Genomic DNA, 25,252 nt, shown 5'->3' on the forward strand with positions numbered 1-25,252 from the left:
GTGGCTGAGTGGTATAGAATCTGCCTGCCAATGCACGAGAAATGGGTTTGATACCTGGGTTGGAAAGATCCCCTGGAGAAGAAAACAGCAACCCACTCCTGTGTTCTTGCCTGCAGAATCCCACGGACAAGGGAGTATAGTGGGCTACAGTCCATGGGGTCACAAAAAGAGTCAGACACAACTTAGTGACTAAACAACAACACTAATACATAAAAGGAAGAGTGGATAGAATTCAGGACTGAGACATTTGAGTAAGATGAGAACAAGGAAATGAGAGTTTCATACTAGGCAGGTGAAGAATCTTTCCTTATGGGGGACCTTTGAATAATATGAGAACTTAGTAGTGAAACGCAATAAAAAAACTTGTCAGAGGTGAATACTTTAAAAAGACATTATAGAACAGTCTTTTGGACTCTGTGGGAGAGGGAGAGGGTGGGATGATTTGGGAGAATGGCATTGAAACATGTATAATATCATATATGAAACGAGTTGCCAGTCCAGGTTTGATGCACGATACTGGATGCTTGGGGCTGGTGCACTGAGACGACCCAGAGGGATGGTACGGGGAAGGAGCGGGGAGGAGGGTTCAGGATGGGGAACACATGTATACTTGTGGCGGATTCATGTTGATATATGGCAAAACCAATACAATATTGTAAAGTTAAAAAATAAAATAATATTAAAAAAAATAAAAAGACATTATACTTTTTGGTATTGTTGCTGTGTACCATTGTACACAAAATTAGTAATTCACTATGAAATGCATGTTTGTGATACTGACTTTAGCAAATCTCATTTTTTCTTTTGGTTCTAAAACCATTGCATTTTCCCTTTTAGTTTCAGATGGAAAGACGTATGATGCATACATACTATGTCCAAAGACCCCTGGGGAAGGGTCCACCTGTAACTTGGATATTTTTGTGTTTAAAGTCATGCCTGAGGTCTTGGAAAAACAATGCGGCTATAAGTTGTTCATCTGTGGCCGAGACGACTACGTTGGGGAAAGTACGTGTGCAGTGGAAAGAAGTAACATCTTGTATAACTAATTGAATTACTAAAGTTGGATAACTAATTGAATTACTGCTGCTGCTAAGTCACGTTAGTCGTGTCCGACTCTGTGCGACCCCATAGACTGCAGCCCACTAGGCTCTCCCGTCCCTGGGATTCTCCAGGTTACTAAAGGTGGAAGACTGCAGCCTGGGTATACATACTTGACAACTTGAAGAGCCTCTTAAGTGGGACTTCCTTGGTGGCTCAGCGGTAAAGAATCTGCCTGCCAATCCCTGGTTCAGGAAGATCCCCTGGAGGAGAAAATGGCAACCCTTTCTAGTATTCTTACCTGGGGAATCCCATGGACAAAGGAGCCTGGTGGGCTTCAGTCCAAAGGGTCGAAAAGAGTCAGACACGACCGAGAGACCAAACAAGAACAGCGTAGTGGCACATGATGATTTTCATATTAAATGCAAGTGTTTACTTTTCTCACACTCTATTGGGGCAACAATTAACTAAATTGTATTTCGTTTTGCAGAACTTAACTAGTTAGATCTAGTAGTTACTTTACAACTGATGGTAAAATAGGAGTGATGTAGATCCAGTGGTTTAGCAAGAAAGTTTATAAAATTTATTCTTAAAGTACTCCTACTCTGCCATGAAATACTCACCTTTTGTGGGTCAGTGTTTGAGCTCTTCTGTAAAATGATAAACTCCTTCAATTTAAGGCAAGAAGAAAGAGTATCGGGAGACATAGGTGATGGGGTGGGAAGAACCTTGAGGGGTCTTGGTTCTGGAGGGAAGGATTATAGATTGAAAGTTTACTTACTATGCTGTGTCTCATGTTTTTCAGGCATTGTTGAGGTTGTTAATGAAAATGTAAAGAAAAGCAGGAGACTGATTATCATTTTGGTCCCAGAAACGTCAGGATTCAGCTGGCCGGGGAATTCATCTGAAGAGCAGGTGGCCATGTACAATGCTCTCATTCAGGAAGGAATTAAAGTCGTCCTATTGGAGCTGGAGAAGATTCCAGACTATGAGAAAATGCCAGAATCCATTAAATTCATTAAGCAGAAACAGGGGGTCATACGCTGGTCAGGGGACTTTAGAGAGGGGTCGCAGTCTATGAACTCGAGATTCTGGAAGAAGGTCAGGTACCACATGCCAGTCCAGCGGCAGCGGCGTTTATCCAAGCACCAGCTGCTGTCCCCGGCCACCCTGCTGGACTCTAAGGAGAAACGACCCATGGAGATCCATGTGCCTCTTGGGTAGTGGAGAAGCTTGGCCAAGAGTTCCTTGGTGACTCCTGTCTTCGGGCACTGCAGGCTGGGCCTCACTGACTTGCACGGTCATCCTACACACCTGTTTAGTCCCTTATCCCTGAGGTCACCTGGGACCGGATTAAGGGGGCAGGGTGTGGCGAAAGTTGCTCTGTGACCAGGGCAACTCCAGGCCGAGGGCTTGGGAAGTCCTTTAAGAAGGCGCTGGATGCCCTGTCTGAATGTTTGGACTGCTGAGAAAAGGCGCTGGGCAGCAAACCAGAGGAATGCATATGCAGGTAATATTCACCATCTATAGACAGATTTAGGAAGTCTCCCAGGGTCTGAGGGCAGGGCTGTGGCCCAGTCTGGGCACAGCAGGCCCTCGAGGGGTTCTCCTGGGCATAGCTACTGGCAGACTGAGACCTGTACTTCCCAGAGGATGTAGAAGCATTCTTGGAGAACTTTCCGTCTGCCTTGCATTTCCCATACCTCTCGACAGACAGCTGGCAGTCACTTTCCAAAGATGGAATTTCATTTCATGGAACCTTTAAAACTGTCATTTCAATGAGCAAAGGAATTCCCCTGACTCTTAAGGATTTGAAATAACCTTACCTTTCTGCAGGAGAGAGAGAATTTTGGGAGCAAGAATAGCAGAGTATGGACCCACCTCTTAATGCCTTCCCCCTGCAGTGACCACTTGGTTCCACCTTTATTCTTCTGCCTATTCCTGGACTCGTCACTTCTCTGGAAGGTCCACTTCCAAGTCACCTCCTCCTCTCACTCTGTCACACACACAGCCTACAGATGAAACGTCTTTCTACGATGCTCGGATCTTAAAATGCCCTTGCTAGACCGCCTCCATGGGCTCCTCCTGGGCGAAAGCCCACTTCCGCCCATGAGCATCTGACACCTCTCAGTCCTGCTCTGCACACGCCCAGATCGTTCACCTTCACACCTGTCCCCAGCCTCCCTCCATCTCTGCCTCTCTTTCCCGTCTCCTCTGACCAGAAATCCTCTTCACGTTTTCTCTAGCTGACCCAAATTTTATTAAAACTCAAAATTTACTCCAAGTCCCTTTCCTCAAGAAACTGCCCTCAGGCACTTGTTCTGTTTCTGTCAGTCTGATTGTATTTAGGCTGTCTCTCCAGGAAGTTGCTTCTGCCTCCAGCTCCAAGCCCTGTTCTCTGCAGAAAAGGCAGGGGTGTCTCTTTGTTGGCAATGCCTTCAGAAGAAATTTGCACACATAATGTACACTGTGCTTTACTGTTCAAAAATTTCCACAGGTTATTTTATTTTTTGAAAACCTTCGTTCAGTTTCCCTTTAACCTTTTCCTTTCAGGCCTTCCCCATTAATTAGATTTTACTGCATAATCTGATGGGAATTTTTCTTCTTGGTCAGTGTGAGTGTTTAAGAAAAGTTTGCAAGTATAGTGAAGTATTCCATTTCCAGTTGTTAAAACTGGCTTAGCAGAATTTTTATTTTCCCCCTTCTGCCTCTATTTGCAGTAAAAGAGGGTATTGAGCCATTTTTCTAATGAGTTTTTTGATAAATTATATTTGTACTGGTTAATGATTTAAAAAAAAACCTTGTTTATATAATTCTGCAGCAGATACCAAATATTTTTATATAGAAAGACACCAGATTCATGTACAGCACGTATCATTGATCAATGGACTGTACTTATTTTCCAATAAAATTGTCAAAACCTGGTATTGATTGTTCTCCTTCAAATCTGTTTCTTTGCTGGCTCTCTCCCGAGTTTACCTGCGTGCTCCCAGGTCGTGTGGAAAGTGAGGGCACCTTCTTCCTGGGGAGATCAGAGGTCATTAGCTGAGGGCTGACTCCCCTTTGTAGGCTCAGCTACACTCCGCCTGTTTGCTTGCTCCTAAAATAGATTAAATATGAGTCTTTTTAACTTATTACCGGTCCAAAAACTCATAGGGGCAACATTTGTATAGACTTTTAAATCTTTTTTTTTTTGCTTTTTACAAAAAACTGTATTGGAGTATAACCAATTAACAATGTTGTGGCAGTTTCAGGTGGACAGTAAAGGGACTCAGCGTACATACACATGGATGCATGTCCCCCAAACTCCCCTCCCCTCCAGGCTGCCATATGACATTGAGCAGAGTCCCCTGTGCTATACAGTAGGTCCCTGTTGGTTATCAATTGTAAATATAGAATGTGTACCTGTCCATCCCAAACTCCTTAACTTCCCCCACCATAAGTTCTTCTGTAAGTCTGAGTCTGTTTCTGTTCTGTAATTAGGTTCATTTGTATCATTTCTTTTTAGGTTCCACATATAAGGTATGTCATAACATATTTGTCTTTCTCTGACTTACTTCACGTGGTATGACAGTCTCTAGGTCCATCCATGTTACTACGAATGGCATTATTTTGTTCTTTTTAATGGCTGAGTGCTATTCCGTTGTATATATGTACCACATTTTTTATCCATTCCTCTTAGACTTTTACATCTCACAAAAAGTTTTTATTTTTCTCCTTTGACCCAGGAGCCTAACAAAATCAACAGATTTCATATCCAAATGCGAGCTCTAATGTTTACAAACTCTAAGGATCAGATCGCCTTTCACAGCGGGTCAGTGCATCTTTCTTCTTACCCTGTAGCTGTTCTAACAAGCAGATGGTGCTGTGAGTACCCGAGGAGAAGGGCAGAGGTGGCAGGTCACTTTAAAGTCCACAGGGTCAAGCAGATGGCCTGTCCTCAGGGAATGGTAGCGTTGTCTCTAGTAATTCTGGGAATAAACTTGGTTTCTCCAGTCATATTGAAATCTGCAAATAGAATGGATAGAGAAGCATACAATTGGTTATTGACACTTAGGGAGGAAGCAAAGCAACGTAAAAGTAAGGCCAGAGTAGAGAGCAGTCAGGTGGAGCCGTGACATCTGGAGACCAAAGCCTGGCTCACCCCCATCCCAGGTGCTTCTGAGTTTCTCAGGGCCAATGACTGTGTCCCTATGACCCTCTGCCAGCCCCAAACTTTATAGGATGCTTAGTGCTCTAAAGAAAGAAGGGGATTACTTTAACACATTCCTGAGGGATTTTTCAACAAAAATTAAAAATATAAGAACTTAGGAAAAGTGAGGAGTCAGCTATCCATAAAACTTGCCTAAACAGACTATCTCAGTGGAAGGATTCAGAGAGATTTCACCATATTTTGGTGATTTTTTTTTAACAGTTAATATATTTTTAGCAAACAGAATAAAACAGTGCTAAGAGCAATTTTTTTTTTTTTTTTTTTTGGTCATGAGAATTTATATTCTTCTCTTTACCAGATAAACTTTCCTCAGAATACCTTTTTTTTTTTTTTTTTTTGGTCTTTGGAATTATTTCTCACTAGTGGTTCTACCTAGTTGGAAAGAGACCTGAGTGTAAGTTTCTGCATTGTCACAGTTTTGAAACTCGTACACAGCACAAGGTTGTTTTGACCTTTCATGCCAAGAGGAAAGTGACATGATGTATTTAAAGTGTGCAGTGCAGGGCATGCACACTCAGTCGTGTCCAGCTCTTGGTGACCCCATGGACTGTAGCCCACCAGGTTCATCTGTCCATGGGATTTTCCCAGCAAGACTACTGGAGTGGGTTGCCATTTCTTTCTCCAGGGGATTGTCCCAACCCAGGGATCAAACCCTTGTCTCCTGCTTCAGCAAGCAGATTCTTTACCACTGAGCTACCTGGGAAGCCCATATTTAAAGTAATAAAAGGGAAAAACCTATAACCAAGAATACTCAACCCAGTCAGCCTCTCCTGACTTGAAGGAGAAATCAAAAGCTTCACAGAGAAGCAAAAGCTAAAAAGATTCAGCACCACCAGACCAGCTTTACAAAAAATGCTAAAGGAATTTCTGTAGGAGGAATAGAAAAGGCACAACTAGAAATAAGACAGTTAGGAAAGGGGAAAGCTCATAGGTCAAGACAAATAAACAGTAAAGGTAGAAAATCATCCACACCACATATGATCTCAAAGCTAGCAATCCTGAGAAGAGGAAATCACAAATGTAGGATAGTGGAAACGCATTTAAAATTAAGAGACCAGCAACTTAAAAAATCTTATATATATAGACTGCTATATAAAAACCACAAGTTAACCAAAACCCCCAAATCTACAGTAGATAAAAAGCAATCCAATGTAACATAAAAGAAAGTCATCCAATTACAAGAGAACACAGGAGGAAGGTGAGTTCTACCAAATGTGTGTGTGTGCTCAGCTGTGTCTGACTCTTCTGCAATCCCGTGCACTGTAGCCTGCCAAGCTCCTCTGTTCATGGAATTCTCCAGGTAAGAATACTGGAGTGGGTTGCCATTTCCTCCTCCAGGGCATCTTCCTGACCCAGGGATCAAACCCACGTCTATCTCAGCTCCTGCATTGGCAGGTGGATTCTTTACCACTAGCACTACCTGGGAAGCCCCCTACCCTTCTGAAACTTTTCCAAAATATTGCAGAGGAAGAACACATTCAAACACATTCTATGAGGTCACCATCACCCTGATACCCAAACAAGACAGAGATACCAAAAGAAAAGAAAATTACAGGCCGACATCACAAAATTACAGGCAATATCACTAAAGAATGTAGAGGGGAACATCATCAACAAAATACAAGCAAAATGAATCCAACAGTACATTGAAAGGATCATCCACCATGATTTAGTGGCATTTATCGCAGGAATGTGAGGATTTTTTAGTATCTGCAAATCAACCAGTGATACACCACATTAACAAACTGCAGAATAAAAAAATATATGATTATCTCATAGATGTAGAAGAAGTTTTTGACAAAACTCAACTTGTATTTTTGATAAAAATTCTCCAGAGACTGGGCATAGACAAAACCTACCTCAACATAATAAAGGCCATATATGAGAAATCCACAGCCAATGTCATTCTCAATGATGAAAAGCCGAAAGCATTTCTTCCAAGATCAGGAACAAGACAAGGATGTCCGTTCTCTCCACTTTCATTCAACAAATTTTTGGAAGCCCTAGCCATGGCAAGCAGAAGAAAATGAAATAAAAGGAATCCAAACTGGAAAAGAAGCAGCAAAAATCTCAATTTTCATATGACATGATGCTATACATAGAAAATCTTAACAATGCTACCAGAAAACTACTAGAGCTCATTAATGAATTTTTTATAGTTGCAGAAGACAAAACAAAACAGAGAAAATGTGTTACATTTCTACACACTAACACTGAAAGATCAGAAATAGAAATTAAGGAAATAATCCCATTTAGCATCACATCAAAAAGAATAAAATGCTTAGGAATAGCATACCTAACAAGGCAAAAGACATGTACTACAAAAACTAAAACATGCAAATAAAAGAAATGGAAGATGATACAAAAAGTTGTGTTTAGTTGCTCAGTCATGTCCGACTCTTTGAGACCCCATGGACTGTAGCCCACCAGGCTCCTCTGTCCATGAGGATTCTCCAGGCAAGAAAACTGGAGTGGGTTGCCATGCCCTCCTCATGGAAAGGTAAATCATGTTATTGTATAGGAAGAATAAAAGCTGTCAAAATGACTACATTAGCCAAGGCAGTCAAAGGACTCATTGCAATCTTTATCAAATCACCAAGGCTTTTGTTTTTTTTGCAGATCAAGGACAAAAAACTTTAAAATTTGTATGGATACCTATGCTAAGTCACTTCAGTCATATCTGACTCTGTGTGACCCCATAGACGGCAGCCCACCAGGCTCGCCTGTCCCTGGGATTCTCCAGGCAAGAACACTGGAGTGGGTTGTCATTTCCTTCTCCAATGCATAAAAGAAGATCCTAAATAGCCAAAACAATCTTGAAGAAAAAACCATGGAGCTGAAGGAATCAAGCTGTCTGATTTCAGACTATGCTACAAAGTTAATCAAAACAGCATGGTACTGACACAAAACAGAATTAGAGATCAGTGGAGTGGAATAGAAAGTCAGGAACTTAATGCGTGAAATGATGGTTAGTAAATCTCCTCAAAGGAGGCAAGAATGAACAATGGAGAAATTGAAGTCTCTTCAATAAGTTGTTCTGGGACAACAACGTGCAAAAAAATGAAACGAGACCATTTTTTACCCTAAAAATAAGTAAACACAAAATGGATTGAAAAACTATGTATGATCAAGTACAACAAAAACTTCGAGGAAAATATAGGCAGGATATTCTCTAACATAAATTGTACTAATACCATTTTTACTTAGTTCAGTCTCTCAGGCAATAGAAAAAAAAGCAAAAATAAATAAGACCTAACCAAACTTATGAAATTTTGCACAGCAAAGCATAAAAAAATGAAAAGTTAAAGATTGAGGGAAGATATTAATATTTGAAAATGATGTGACCAAAAAGCAATTAATCTACAAAATATGAAATTCTGCAGCCATAAAATTAAAAGACAATTGCTCCTTGGAAGAAAAGCTATGACCAACCTAGACAGCACATTAAAAAACAGAGACATTTCTTTGCCGACAAAGGTCCGTCTAAAAAGGTCAAAAGTCAAAGCTATGGTTTTTCCAGTAGTCATGTATGGATGTGAGAGATGGACCATAAAGAAAGCTGAGCACCAAAGAATTGATGCTTTTGAACTGTGGTGCTGGAGAAGACTCTTGAGAGTCCCTTGAGCAGCTAGGAGATTAAACCAGCCAATCCTATAGGAAATCAGTCCTGAACATTCACTGGAAGGACATGCTGAAGCTGAAGCTCCAATACTTTGGCCATCTGATACAAAGAACTGACTCATTGGAAAAGACCCTGATTCTGGGAAAGATTAAAGAAAGGAGGAGAAGGGGACAACAGAGGGTGAGATGGTTGGATGGCATCACTGACTCAATGGACATGAGTTTGAGTAGGCTCTGGGAGTTGGTGATGGACAGGGAAGCCTGGCATGCTGCAGTCCGTGGGGTTGCAAAGAGTCGGACACGAACGAGTGACTGAACTGAACTGCAAAATATATGAACTTCTCATTCACTTCAATATCAAAAACACTAAATCAAAAAATGCGCAGAAGATCTAAACAGACATTACTAAAAAGACATAGAGATGGTCAAAGAGTACATGAAAACATGTTTAATGGAGATAATTATTAGAGAAACAGAGATCATAACTACAATGAAGTACCACCTCACACTGATGAAAATTTCCATAATTAAATTATCTACAAACAACAAAGCCTGGGGAGAAAAAAAAATCCCTCCAACACTGTCATGGGGAATGTAATTGGAAAAAGCTAATATGGACAACACTATAGAGACTCCTTAAAAAGTATGTTAAACTTTATTGTTAACAAAAGAAACACACTCACAGACTCACAAACTAGGAAAAATGAGCTTTACCACTTGAGGAAGGTGGCACGATAATTTAAAATGTTAAGATTAATATACATACACTATTGTATACACAAGAGATAATTCATAAGCACATGCTGTATAACACTGTACTAAATACTCTTTATTAACTTATGTGTAAAAAGAACATGAAAAAGAATAGATATCTGAATAAGGAAATAATTTTGCTGTATAACTGAAAATAACACAGCATATCAATATTCCACCAATATACAAAAAAAAATTTTTAAAGGGGAGAATGTTATGCATATTTTATAAGAATACAGAAATCTGATAGGGAAAAAATAAATAAAATATTTAAAAACAAACATTATGTAGGAGAAAGTCACATCAAATAAAATATTTTAAAATAAACACGTAGGTGAAAGACCTACGCTGAGATCTATAAAATAAAAGGAAACTGAAGAAATGGAAACATACCATACTCTATGATTAGAAGCATTAATATTTTTACAAAGGCCATAGTTCATAAAGCAATCTAAATATTGAAGGGAATCCCTGTCAAATTACTCATGATATTTTTCACAGAATTAGAACAAGTAATTCTAAATTTATAGGGAACCATAAATAACCCCCAAACTGCCAAAGCCATTCTGAGGACCAGGAACAAAGCAGGGGGCATAACCCTCCCAGACGCCACACAACACTACAGAGCTACAGTATTCAAAACAAGGGGGTCCTGGCAGAGAAACAGACCTATGGGGCAATGGGAAAGAATGGAAACCCCAGGCACAAACCCACAGACCTATGGTCAATCTTTGACGGAGGAAGTAAGAATATACAATGGGGAAAAGACAGTCTGTACAGCAAGTGGAGGTGGGGAAGTTGAACACCCACAAATAATCACTGAAATTAGAAGACACCCACACAGCTACCCACCCCTCCAAAAAAAAGGAACTCAAAATGGCTAGAGGACTTAAACAGGAAGACACCACACCACAAACTCCTAGAGAAAAACAAAGGGAGACCACAGTCAGAAATCATCTCATTGTTTTCTCACTTCTAGCTCCCAAGGTAATACAAAAATAAAAAATGAGACTTAGTCAAATAAAAGGATTTTGAACAATAAAAAAGTAACAGAGAATGGGAGAAAATAGTTGCCAACAATATGATCCATAAGACACCAGTCTCAAAATATACAAAAAGCTCACTCACCTCAATATCAAAACACTGGCAACTATACAAAAAGCCAGACAGAAGATCTACACAGACATCTCTCCAGAAAAGACCTTCAGATGCCAGGAAGCATAGAAAAAGATGCTCAACATTGATAATTTTTAACAAAATGCAAATCAAACCAAATTGAGGTATCATAATAACATTCAAAATTTCCATAATTAAAACATCTACAAATAAGAAATGTTTGAGTTGGTGTGAAGGAAAAAAAAAACACCTCTCCTACACTGTTGCTGGGAAGATAAAAGTGGTACCACCATTATGGAGAAGAGTAAGGAAGTTCTTTAAAAACTAAATGAATTTACTTCAGTCAGTCATTCAGTTTAGTCACTCTGTCATGTCTGACTCTTTGTGACCCCAAGAAGTACAGCACGCCAGGCTTCCCTGTCCATCACCAACTTCCAGAGTTTGCTCAAACTCATGTCCATCAAGTTGTTGATGCCATCCAATCATCTCACCCTCTATTGTCCCCTTCTCCTCCTGCCTTCAATCTTTCCCAGCATGAGTCTTTTCCAATGAGTCAGTTCTTCGTATCAGGTGACCAAAGTATTGGAGCTTCAGCATCAGTCCTTCCAATGAATATTCAGGGTTGATTTCCTTTAGGATTGACTGGTTTGATCTCCTTGCAGTCCAAGGGACTCTCAAGAGTCTTCTCCAACACCACAGTTCAAAAGCATCAGTTCTTCGGTGCTCAGCTTTCTTTATGGTCCAACTTTCACATCCACACCTGACTATTGGGAAAAAAATAGCTTTAACTAGATGGACCTTCATCAGTAATGCCTCTGCTTTTTAATATCCTGTCTAGGTTGGGTCATAGCTTTTCTTCCAAGGAACAAGCATCTTTCAATTTCATGGCTGCATGCTAAGAAGCATAAAACACTAAAAATAAAGTTGAAGATGACTCATAGAAATGAAAAGATATCCCATGCTTTTGGTTTGATACCAGTAATATTTTTAAAATGCCCATATGACCCAAAACAATCTATAGATTTAGAGCTATCCCTATCATATTCCTTGTGATATTTCACAGAACTAGAGCCAATGATTCTAAATTTTGCTTGGAGCTGTACATGACCAGAATTGCCAAAGCAATCCTGAGGACCAAGGATACAGCAGGAGGCGTAACACTCCTAGTATGCTATGCTATGCTAAGTCGCTTCAGTCGTGTCCGACTCTGTGCGATCCCATAGACGGCAGCCCACCAGGCTCCCTCATCCCTGGGATTCTCCAGGCAAGAACAATGGAGTGGGTTGCCATTTCCTTCTCCAATGCGTGGAAGTGAAGTCATTCAGTCGTGTCCGACTCTTAGCGACTCCATGGATTGCAGCCTAACAGGCTCCTCCGTCCATGGGATTTTCCAAGCAAGAGTACTGGAGTGGGGCGCCATTGCCTTCTCCGAACGCTCCTAGTAGCCACATATCAATAATCACTGAAATTAGAACCCACGTGCACACCATTCAACAAATAGGAACTCAAAAAAGCTTGAGGAGTTAATAATGGACATCACTCCATAAACTTCCAGAGAAAAAGGCAGGGAAAACGTTCTCTCACTAATGGTACCATTATATTTTTATCTCCCAAGGCAATAGAAAATGAATGAAAGCTAAACAAATGGGACCTAATCAAAGTTATGATCATTAGCACAACAAAGGAAACCCATTAAAAAAAAAAACAAAACCCAACCCATCCAATGGGAAAAAATTAGTTTCAAACTTTTGAGATCAAGACTGATCTACAAAATACAGAAACAGCTCATTCAGCTCAGTAACAAAAACATTAACAAGCCAATCAAAAAACGGGCAGAATATCTACATATACATTTCCCCAGAGAAGACATCCAGATGGCCAAAAAGCACAGAATAGATGCTTAACAACATTTATTATTAATGAGATGCAAATTACAACCACAGTGAGGTACCACGATGATCAGAATTTCCGTAATTAAAATGTCTACAGATAAACGTTGCACTGAATGTGGAGAACTGTTGCACTGCCGTTGAGAACAGAAAGCGGTACTGCCACTGTGGAGAACAGTAAGGAGGTCCTTAAAAATTCAGTGAACTCCCTTGAAAAGAGAAACAGATACTCAGACTCACAGAGCGAGACTTACAGATACCAAAGGCAGAAGAGATGGGTGGGTATGATTTAGGAGTTTTGGTATAATTTAGATACACCATTCTTTAAAAAATAAAAAATAGGTCATCAACAACAACCACAGGGAACTTTACTGTCAATGTCATATTTGAAAAAAGAAAAATAATATATATATGTACAAATAAATCAATAGGCTCTACAAGTGAAAGCACAACACTATAATTCAGTGCTACTTTACCATCAATACAAATCTTAAATAATTAAGAAGGTAAAATGTTATGCGTATTGTACCACAATAAAAATGTGAATAAAACTGAAATGAAATAAAATGGTAGCAAAGTATTAAATAAAATACTTAAAAATTAACCTGACGAAAGAAGTGAAATACTTATGTCCTGAAAACTATGAAATATTAATAAAGAAATTTGAAAATGTTTCAAATAAATGGAAGAATATCACATACTCTTTTATTGGAAGCATTAAATTATTAAGTGGTCACACTACCCCAATAAATCTACATATTTAACTGCAATCTCTATCAAAATACCCATGGACTTTTTTTTTTTTCCCAGAGCTAGAACCAATAATACTGAATTTTATATGGAACCATAGATGACCTAGTATTGCCAAAGAAATCCTGAGCACAGAATAAGTCAGGAGGCATAACCCTCCCCAGAATTCAGGCAATACTACAGAGCAAGTCATCAAAACAACAGTGGTACTGGGACAAGAACAGACCTCCGGATGAACGGAACAGAAAAGACAGCCCAGGAGTAAACCCACACACCCACAGCCAGTTAATCTTGCATAAAGGAAACAAATATATACAATGGAGAAAAAAGACCGTCTCCTCAGCGAGTGGTGTTGGGAAAGTTGGACAGCTAGGTGGAAATCAGTGAAATTAGAACACAACCTCACATCATACACAACAATGAACTCAAAATGCTCTAGACTTAATATCCAGACATCACACTATGTAAGTTTTAGAGAACATCATACACAAAACGTTCTCTGACATTAATTGTACCAGTGTTTCGTTAGGTCAGCTCCCCAAGGCAATACAAATAAAAGCAACAAGAAACAGGGTTTCCCTGGTGGCTCAGTAGTAAAGAATTCCCTTCTAATGCAAGGGATAAGTGTTCAGTCCTTGATCTAGGAAGATCCTAAATGTTGCGGAACAAATAAACCTGTGCACCACAACGATTGAGCCTGTGCTCTAAAGTCCAGGAACCACAACTTCTGAAGCTCGTGTGCTGCACAAGATTAAGTCACCACAATGAGAAGCCCTTGCACTGCAACTAGAGAGTAGCCCTCACTTTCCACAACTAGAGATAAGCCCGCACAGCAACAAAGACGCAGCGCAGGCAGTAAGAAATTATATATTTTTAAAAAGCAGCAAAATAATCTAACTCATGAGCTTTTGTGCAGCAAGGTAGCCATAAACAACAACAAAAAATGACAACCCATGGAATGGAAGTAAATATTTGCAAATGATGGGACAGACTAGGACTAATCTCCAAAATACACAAACAGCTCATTCACCTCAATATTAGAAAAAAAAAAAAAAGAATCTATTGAAAAAATGAGCAGAAGATCTACACTGACATTTCTCTGAAGACATACTGATGACCCAAAGCACATATAAGAATGCTGAACATCAACAATTATTACAGAACTGCAAATCACATCTATAATCAGTGATCACCACACCATTATCAGAAATTCCATAATTAAAATGCCTACAAATAACAAATTCTGGGGAGGTTGTAGATAAAAAGGAGCCCTTTTACTCTTCTGGTCAAAATGTATATTGGTTCAGACAGTATGGAGAACTGTATGAAGGTTCCTTAAAATTTAAAGATTCAAAGACTGAGGAAACGCACCCATCCTCACCAAAGGGGAAAGGTAATGGGGATGCAAGGAGACCCAACCAGTCCATTCTAAAAGAGATCAGTCCTGGGTGTTGACTGGAAGGACTGATGCTAAAGCTGAAACTCTAGTACTTTGGCCACCTCATGAGAAGAGTTGACTCATTGGAAAAGACTCTGATGCTGAGAGGGATTGGGGGCAGGAGGAGAAGGGGATGACAGAGGACGAGATGGATGGATGGCATCACCGACTTGATGGACGTGAGTCTGAGTGAACTCCGGGAGTTGATGATGGACAGGGAGGCCTGGTGTGCTGCGATTCATGGGGTCGCAAAGAGTTGGACATGACTGAGCGACTGAACTGAACTGAATGGGGATGGATGAATTAGGAGTTTGGGATTAACATATATACACTACCATACACATAACAGATAATTAACAAGGACTGACTGACATTGTGACCCCATGGACTATACAGTCCACAGAATTCTTCAGGCCAGAATATTGGAATGGGTAGCTGTTCCCTTCTCCAGGGGATCTTCCCAACCCAGGGATCAACTCAGGTCTCCTGCATTGCAAGTGGATTCTTTACCAGCTGAGCCACAAGAGAAGCCCAAACATACTGGAGTGGGTAGCCTATGGCTTCTCCAGCAGATTTTCCTGATCCAGGAATCGAACCGGGATCTCCAGCATTGCAGGCAGATTCTGAGCCACTAGGCTTCCCTGGTGGCTCAGATGGTAAAGAATCAGCCTGCATTGTGGGAGACCTGGGTTCGATCCCTAGGTTGGGAAGATTCCCTTGGAGGAGGGCAGGGCAACTCACTCCAGTATTATTGCCTGGAGAATCCCCATGAACAGAGGAGCCTGGCAGGCTACAGTCCATGGGGTCACAAAGATTCGAAATGACTGAGTAACTAAGCACAGTACAGACTGACTGCATAGCACAGGGATCTCTAATTAATACTCTGTATAACCTAGATGGGAAAAGAATTTTTAAAAAATTGATTTCTGTATAAGCACATTACTACACTGCACAAATGAAATTAACACAATATTATAAATTAACTCTACTCAAATATAAAAGAAACATTCTTTAAATGATTTAGATAATAAATGTTATGTTATGCATATTGTATCACAATACAGAAATGTTTACAAATATAAAATAAAACACATCAAAATAAATAAAATACTTAGTATTAAACCTAAGGAGATAAAAGACTTATATGCTGAGAGCTGTAAAACACTGAAAATAAAATGAAAGATGACTCAAAGAAATAGAAGATATCCCAAGCTTTTGGATTGATAGCAGTCATAGTTTTAAATGGCCCTACTACCCGAAGCAGTCTACAGATTAAATGCAATCCATGTCAAATTCCCTAAGACATTTTTCACAGAAGTAGAACCCAAGATCCTAAAATTTACTCAGAATTATATATGATGCAGAATTGCTAAAGCAATCCTGAGGACCAAGAATAAAGCAGAAGCATAACCCTCTCAGATTCCACACAACACTATAGAGTTACAGTATTCAAAACAAGAAGGTCCTGGCACAGAAACAGACCGATGGGGCAATGGAAAAGAACAGAGACCCTAGGATCAAACCCACACACTATGGTCAATTTATCTTCCACAATGGAAGCAAGAATATATTGGATTGGCCACAAATTGCATTCCGATTTTTCTGTAGATGTTATGAAAAAACATTTAAGGAAACTTTTGGCCAGCCCAATAAAAGAGGAGGGCTTCCAAGGTGGCTCAGTGGTAAAGAATCTGCCTGCCAATGGAGGAGACCTGGGTTTGATTCCCCAGGTTGGGAAGATTCCCCAGAGAAGGCAATGACAACCCACTCCAGTATTCCTGCCTGGGGAATCCCCTGGACAGAGGAGCCTTGTGGGCTACAGGGCCACAAAGAGTCAGACATAACTGAGTGACTAAATAACAACAACAGTACAAGGGTAAGAAGACAGTCTCATGGCAAGTGGTACTGGGAAAGTCACAGAGCCACGTGCCAATCACTGCAATTAGAACCCATATGCACACCATTAGGCAAAAAGTAACTCAAAATGACTTGAAGACTTAAGAAACACCACACCATGAACTCCTAGAGAAAAATTAGGCAAAGTATTCTCTGACAGAAATCATACTGCTTCTTTTCCTTAGATAAGTCTCCCAAGATGATAGAAAATGAGCCACAGATACACGCATAGGACCTAATCGAGTTTATGACCATTGGCACAGCCAAGGAAACCATATACAAAATAAGACAACCCACTGGATGGGAGGAAGTAGAGGCAAATGTTATGATCCACAAGACACTGATCTCAAAAATGTACTAACAACTCACTCACTTCCCTAGTCACAGCCCTAGCAACCCAATCAAAAAATGGGCAGAAGATCTGCATAGATATTTCTCCAGAGTAGACCTACAGATGACCAAACAGCACAGGAAGAGATGCTCAACATCAATAATTTTTTAACAAAATGCAAATGAAAACCACAAAGAGGTATCACCACAATGGTCAGAATTTCCATAATTAAAATGTCTCCTAATAAGAAATGCTGGACAGGGTGGGAGAAAAAGGCACATGCCTACACTCCTGGGTGTGAATGTAAGTGGTACCGCTACTGCGGAGAATGGTAAGGAGGTTCCTTAAAAATTAAATGATCTTATTTACAAAACAAAAAGAGACTTACAGACTCAGAGAAAACAAACTTATGCTTAAGAAGGGAAACCAGTGATGGGCAGGTTAAAATAGGAGTTGAGGTTAACGTATACACATTACTTACACCCAATGCATATTCAACAAATAACTAATGTGTACAACAGGGAGCACAAATATCCTAGACAGACTATATGGAGAAAAATCTGAAAAATGATAGATATAAGTAAATTTTATTCATTAAAACTGAATCTAACACAGCATTGTAAATCAACACTTTTCCAATATGAAATAAAAGTTTGTAAAAATTAAGATCATAAAGGTAATGTTATGCATATTTATCCACAATATGGAAATTTGGAAAAGTACAGTATAGTAAAAACAAAAATGTCCTATCAGAATGAATATAGTATTGAGGAATTAACTGGACTAAAGAGGTCAAAGATTTATATGCTAAGAACCATAAAATACTACAAATAGAATTGTGAGGAGCCAAGATGGCGGAGGAGTAGGACGGGGAGAACACTTTCTCCCCCACAAATTCATCAAAAGAGCATTTAAACGTCGAGTAAATTCCACAAAACAACTTCTGAATGCCGGCAGAGGACATCAGGCACCCAGAAAAGCAGCCCAACTCTTCGAAAGGAGGTAGGAAAAAATATAAAAGACAAAAAAAGAGACAAAAGAGGGAGGGACGGAGTTCCGTCCCGGGAAGGGAGTCTTAAAAAGAGAGAAGTTTCCAAACACCAGGAAACCCTCTCACTGCCGAATCTGTGCCGAGCTTTGGAAGCACAGAGGGCAACATAAAAGGGAGGGGAAAAAAAAAAAATAAACAATTAAAAATCGCGGATTGTGAGCCCTACGGTAACTCCCCCAGCGGAGAAGCAGCGCAGACGCCTGCACACGCCATTAGCAAGCGGGGGCTGGGCAGGGAAGTGCGGCGCGGGCTGTGTCCCTTAGAGTAAGAATCGGGCCGAATGTCCTGAGCGCTATCTGAGCGAAATAATTTGGGCTAGCAAACCAGACTGTGGGACATCTACCACGCGAAAAGCCAGCCCTAACCTAAGACACCGCCAGGCCCGCGCACAGAACAAAGGACTGAACAGAGATAGCCGGCTGCAGACCTTCCCCCTCCGGTGACAGGCAGCCAGAGCCGGAAGGGGGACATCGCAGCCCCAGAGAGACACGATCTATAAAACTGTAAGCAGGCTTCTTTGCTAACTAAAACTCCTTGGGGGTCTGGACGGTCAACATCTGCCTGAGAAGGTGCGCCGGTTTTACACCCAGATAACCGAGTGGCGGGGAGGCGATAAGTCGCAGCATTGGCGCCCGCCAAACACCTCATCACCTGAGCTGCTCGGATCTGGGAAGAACACAAAACGCAGGCCCAACCGAGTCTGCGCCTCTGAGGACTACCCGAGTGCCTGAACCTGAGCGGCTTGGACCTGGGAGCTCAGCCCAGGGCCGGCCTCTGATTGTTCCCGGCGGAACAACCTAGAGCCCAAGCAGTGTGGGCAGGGAGGCTACACGCGCCGTGAGCGGGGGCAGACCCAGTGTGGCTGAGGCACTGCGAGCGCACGCCAGTGTTACCTGTTTGCAGCATCCCTCCCTCCCTCCCCACAGCGCGGCTGAACAAGTGAGCCTAAATTAAAAAAAAAAAAAAAAAAAAATAGTGTCCTCCACAGTCCCCTTTGTGTCAGGGTGGGAACCAGACACTGAAGAGACCAGCAAACAGAAGAAGCTATAACAGAGGGAAACGCCTTGGAAGCTACAGGCCATAGATTAAAACCCTGTGGTTACTACGGATTACATAGGAAGGGGCCTATAGATCTTGAGAAATATAAGTCGGACCAAGGAACTGCCAAAAATGAACTGAACCCACAATACTCACAACAAAACCAGAGAAAGACCTAGATATATTTTTACTATTTTTACGATCAATCTTTCTTTCTTTCTTTTTTTTTTAATTAAAAAAAAATTTTTTTTAAGTCCTCTATTGTCCTTTAATTTTCACTTTTATAACTATTACTTTGCCAAAAAAAAAAAAAAGACCCTATTTTTTTTTCTTCTTCAGCAAACCTCATATATATATTTTATAATTTTTTGACTGTGTTTTTTTTTTTCTTTTTTCTTTTTCTTCTTTTCTTTAACATTGTATTTTTGAAATTCCAAACTCTACTCTAGATTTTTAATTTTAGCCTTTTGATATATGTTATCAATTTTGTACCTATAGTTTTTTTCATAATTTCTGTGACTTTTTTTTTTCCTCTGTTTCTTTCTCTTCTTCTTTTATATAACATCGTATATCTGCAATTCCAAACTCTACTCAAGATTTTTAATTTATGCTTTTTGGTATTTGATATCAATTTTGTACCTGTATTTTCTTTATAATTTTTGCGACATTGTTTTTGTTGGTTTGTTTGTTTTCTCTCTTTATTTTTCTTCTTCTTCTTCTTTTTTTTCTTTTTTTCTTTTTTTTTTTAACGTTGTATTTTTGAAATTCCAAACTCTACTCTAGATTTTTAATTTTTGCTTTTTGGTATTAGTTATCAATTTTGTACCTGTAGTTTCTTTATTACTTTCACGACCTTGTTTGTTTTTCTTTGTTCGTTTTTTCTCTCTTTCTTTTCCTTCTTCTTTTCATTAACATCGCATTTTTGAAATTCCAAACTCTACTCTAGATTTCTAATTTTTGTTTTTATGTATTTGTTACCAATTTTATACCTTTAAGAACCCAATCTTCAGGACCCATTTTTCACTAGTGTACGAGATTACTGGCTTGACTGCTCTCTCTCCCTTTGGACTCTCCATTTTCTCCACCAGGTCACCTGTATCTCCTCCCTAACCCCTCTCTACTCTACCCAACTCTGTGAATTTCTGTGTGTTCCAGACAGTGGAGAACACTTAAGGAACTGATTACTGGCTGGATCTGTCTCCCTCCTTTTCATTTCCCCCTTTTATCCTTCTGGCCACCTCTGTCTCCTGCCTCCTTCTTCTCTTCCCTGTATAACTCCGTGAACATCTCTGAGCGGTCCAGTTGTGGAGTGCACATAAGGAAGTGACTACTGGCTAGCCCACTCTCTCCACTGTTGATTCCACCTCATCTCATTTGGGTCACCTCTAACTCCCTCCTCCGTCTTCTCTTCTCCATGTAACGCTGTGAACCTCTCTGAGTGACCCTCACAGTAGAGAAACTTTTCATCTTTAACGTAGATGTTTTATCAGTGGTGCTGTATAGAAGGAGAAGTTTTGAAACTACTGTAAAAATAAGACCGATAACTGGAAGTAGGAGGCTTAAGTCCAAACCCTGACTCCAGGGAACTCCTGACTCCAAGGAACATTAATTGACAGGAGCTCATCAAACGCCTCCATACCGACACTGAAACCAAGCACCACACAAGGGCCAACAAGTTCCAGGGCAAGACATACCAAGCAAATTCTCCAGCAACAAAGGAACACAGCCCTGAGCTTCAAGATACAGGCTGCCCAAAGTCACCCCAAAACCATAGACATCTCATAACTCATTACTGGACATTTCATTACACTCCAGAGAGAAGAAATACAGCTCCATCCACCAGAACATCGACACAAGCTTCCCTAACCAGGAAACCTTGACAAGCCACCTGTACAAACCCACACACAGCGAGGAAACGCCACAATAAAGAGAACTCCACAAACTGCCAGAATACAGAAAGGACACCCCAAACTCAGCAACTTAAACAAGATGAAGAGACAGAGGAATACCCAGCAGATAAAGGAACAGGATAAATGCCCACCAAACCAAACAAAAGAGGAAGAGATAGGGAATCTACCTGATAAAGAATTCCGAATAATGATAGTGAAATTGATCCAAAATCTTGAAATTAAAATGGAATCACAGATAAATAGCCTGGAGGCAAGGATTGAGAAGATGCAAGAAAGGTTTAACAAGGACTTAGAAGAAATAAAAAAGAGTCAATATATAATGAATAATGCAATAAGTGAAATTAAAAACACTCTGGAGGCAACAAATAGTAGAATAACAGAGGCAGAAGATAGGATTAGTGAATTAGAAGATAGAATGGTAGAAATAAATGATTCAGAGAGGATAAAAGAAAAACGAATTAAAAGAAATGAGGACAATCTCAGAGACCTCCAGGACAATATTAAACGCTACAACATTCGAATCATAGGGATCCCAGAAAAAGAAGACAAAAAGAAAGACCATGAGAAAATACTTGAGGAGATAATAGTTGAAAACTTCCCTAAAATGGGGAAGGAAATAATCACCCAAGTCCAAGAAACCCAGAGAGTCCCAAACAGGATAAACCCAAGGCGAAACACCCCAAGACACATAGTAATCAAATTAACAAAGATCAAACACAAAGAACAAATATTAAAAGCAGCAAGGGAAAAACAACAAATAACACACAAGGGAATTCCCATAAGGATAACAGCTGATCTTTCAATAGAAACTCTTCAAGCCAGGAGGGAATGGCAAGACATACTTAAAATGATGAAAGAAAATAACCTACAGCCCAGATTATTGTACCCAGCAAGGATCTCATTCAAGTATGAAGGAGAAATCAAAAGCTTTTCAGACAAGCAAAAGCTGAGAGAATTCTGCACCACCAAACCAGCTCTCCAACAAATACTAAAGGATATTCTCTAGACAGGAAACACAAAAATGGTGTATAAATTTGAACCCAAAACAATAAAGTAAATGGCAACGGGATCATACTTATCAGTAATTACCTTAAACGTAAATGGGTTGAATGCCCCAACCAAAAGACAAAGACTGGCTGAATGGATACAAAAACAAGACCCCTGCATATGTTGTCTACAAGAGACCCACCTCAAAACAGGGGACACATACAGACTGAAAGTGAAGGGCTGGAAAAAGATTTTCCATGCAAATAGGGACCAAAAGAAAGCAGGAGTAGCAATACTCATATCAGATAAAATAGACTTTAAAACAAAGACTGTGAAAAGAGACAAAGATGGTCACTACATAATGATCAAAGGATCAATCCAAGAAGAAGATATAACAATTATAAATATATATGCACCCAACACGGGAGCACCGCAGTATGTAAGACAAATGCTAACAAGTATGAAAGGAGAAATTAACAATAACACAATAATAGTGGGAGACTTTAATACCCCACTCACACCTATGGATAGATCAACTAAACAGAAAATTAACAAGGAAACACAAACTTTAAACGATACAATAGACCAGTTAGACCTAATTGATATCTATAGGACATTTCATCCCAAAACAATGAATTTCACCTTCTTCTCAAGCGCACATGGAACCTTCTCCAGGATAGATCACATCCTGGGCCATAAAGCTAGCCTTGGTAAATTCAAAAAAATTAAAATCATTCCAAGCATCTTTTCTGACCACAATGCAGTAAGATTAGATCTCAATTACAGGAGAAAAACTATTAAAAAATCCAACATATGGAGGCTGAACAACACGCTGCTGAATAACCAACAAATCACAGAAGAAATCAAAAAAGAAATCAAAATTTGCATAGAAACGAATGAAAATGAAAACACAACAACCCAAAACCTGTGGGACACGGTAAAAGCAGTCCTAAGGGGAAAGTTCATAGCAATACAGGCACACCTCAAGAAACAAGAAAAAAGTCAAATAAATAACCTAACTCTACACCTAAAGCAACTAGAAAAGGAAGAAATGAAGAACCCCAGGGTTAGTAGAAGGAAAGAAATCTTAAAAATTAGAGCAGAAATAAATGCAAAAGAGACAAAAGAGTCCATAGCAAAAATCAACAAAACCAAAAGCTGGTTCTTTGAAAGGATAAATAAAATTGACAAACCATTAGCCAGACTCATCAAGAAACAAAGGGAGAAAAATCAAATCAATAAAATTAGAAATGAAAATGGAGAGATCACAACAGACAACACAGAAATACAAAGGATCATAAGAGACTACTATCAACAATTATATGCCAATAAAATGGACAACGAGGAAGAAATGGACAAATTCTTAGAAAAGTACAACTTTCCAAAACTCGATCAGGAAGAAATAGAAAATCTTAACAGACCCATCACAAGCACGGAAATTGAAACTGTAATCAAAAATCTTCCAGCAAACAAAAGCCCAGGTCCAGATGGCTTCACAGCTGAATTCTACCAAAAATTTAGAGAAGAGCTAACACCTATCCTGCTCAAACTCTTCCAGAAAATTGCAGAGGATGGTAAACTTCCAAACTCATTCTATGAGGCCACCATCACCCTAATACCAAAACCTGACAAAGATGCCACAAAAAAAGAAAACTACAGGCCAATATCACTGATGAACATAGATGCAAAAATCCTTAACAAAATTCTAGCAATCAGAATCCAACAACACATTCAAAAGATCATACACCATGACCAAGTGGGCTTTATCCCAGGGATGCAAGGATTCTTCAATATCCGCAAATCAATCAATGTAATACACCACATTAACAAATTGAAAAATAAAAACCATATGATTATCTCAATAGATGCAGAGAAAGCCTTTGACAAAGTTCAACATCCATTTATGATCAAAACTCTCCAGAAAGCAGGAATAGAAGGAACATACCTCAACATAATCAAAGCTATATATGACAAACCCACAGCAAACATTATCCTCAACGGTGAAAAATTGAAAGCATTTCCTCTAAAGTCAGGAACAAGACAAGGGTGCCCACTTTCACCATTACTATTCAACATAGTTTTGGAAGTTTTGGCCACAGCAATCAGAACAGAAAAAGAAATAAAAGGAATACAAATTGGAAAAGAAGAAGTAAAGCTCTCACTGTTTGCAGATGACATGATCCTCTACATAGAAAACCCTAAAGACTCCACCAGAAAATTACTAGAACTAATCAATGACTATAGTAAAGTTGCAGGATATAAAATCAACACACAGAAATCCCTTGCATTCCTATACACTAATAATGAGAAAACAGAAAGAGAAATTAAGGAAACAATTCCATTCACCATTGCAACGGAAAGAATAAAATACTTAGGAATATATCTACCTAAAGAAACTAAAGAACTATATATAGAAAACTATAAAACACTGGTGAAAGAAATCAAAGAGGACACTAACAGATGGAGAAATATACCATGTTCATGGATTGGAAGAATCAATATAGTGAAAATGAGTATATTACCCAAAGCAATCTATAGATTCAATGCAATCCCTATCAAGCTACCAACAGCATTCTTCACAGAGCTAGAACAAATAATTTCACAATTTGTATGGAAAAACAAAAAACCTCGAATAGCCAAAGCGATCTTGAGAAAGAAGAATGGAACTGGAGGAATCAACCTACCTGACTTCAGGCTCTACTACAAAGCCACAGTTATCAAGACAGTATGGTACTGGCACAAAGACAGAAATATAGATCAATGGAACAAAATAGAAAGCCCAGAGATAAATCCACGCACATATGGACACCTTATCTTCGACAAAGGAGGCAAGAATATACAATGGATTAAAGACAATCTCTTTAAAAAGTGGTGCTGGGAACTCTGGTCAACCACTTGTAAAAGAATGAAACTAGAACACTTTCTAACACCATACACAAAAATAAACTCAAAATGGATTAAAGATCTAAATGTAAGACCAGAAACTATAAAACTCCTAGAGGAGAACATAGGCAAAACACTCTCTGACATACATCACAGCAGGATCCTCTATGACCCACCTCCCAGAATATTGGAAATAAAAGCAAAAATAAACAAATGGGACCTAATTAACCTTAAAAGCTTCTGCACATCAAAGGAAACTATTAGCAAGGTGAAAAGACAGCCTTCAGAATGGGAGAAGATAATAGCAAATGAAGCAACTGACAAACAACTAATCTCGA

General features: G+C 39.6%; 1 protein-coding gene and 1 long non-coding RNA gene across 9 annotated transcripts in view; one reads left to right on the forward strand and one right to left on the reverse strand.

Annotated features, from left to right (window-relative positions):
- The window catches only part of IL1R1 (interleukin 1 receptor type 1), a 91,001-nt gene extending 87,605 nt beyond the window's left edge, over positions 1 to 3,396 (forward strand). For all 8 annotated transcript variants that reach the window (XM_055539512.1, XM_055539510.1, XM_055539511.1 and 5 more), the window contains 2 exons: positions 838 to 1,005; positions 1,844 to 3,396. In XM_055539512.1, coding sequence (XP_055395487.1) covers positions 838 to 1,005; positions 1,844 to 2,262 — 587 coding nt within the window. In that variant the 3' untranslated portion in view covers positions 2,263 to 3,396. The remainder of the gene's footprint in view (positions 1 to 837; positions 1,006 to 1,843) is intronic.
- A 379-nt stretch (positions 3,397 to 3,775) lies between these two features.
- LOC129622804 (uncharacterized) lies at positions 3,776 to 11,491 on the reverse strand. Its single transcript, XR_008700137.1, has 3 exons — positions 11,233 to 11,491; positions 4,875 to 5,046; positions 3,776 to 4,138 (listed from the first exon to the last, which is right to left on the reverse strand). It is a non-coding gene; the product is annotated as an uncharacterized LOC129622804 (long non-coding RNA).
- Between the last annotated feature and the right edge of the window lie 13,761 nt (positions 11,492 to 25,252).

This window comes from Bubalus kerabau, chromosome 11 (assembly GCF_029407905.1).
Source record: "Bubalus kerabau isolate K-KA32 ecotype Philippines breed swamp buffalo chromosome 11, PCC_UOA_SB_1v2, whole genome shotgun sequence".
Lineage (NCBI taxonomy): Eukaryota > Metazoa > Chordata > Mammalia > Artiodactyla > Bovidae > Bubalus > Bubalus kerabau.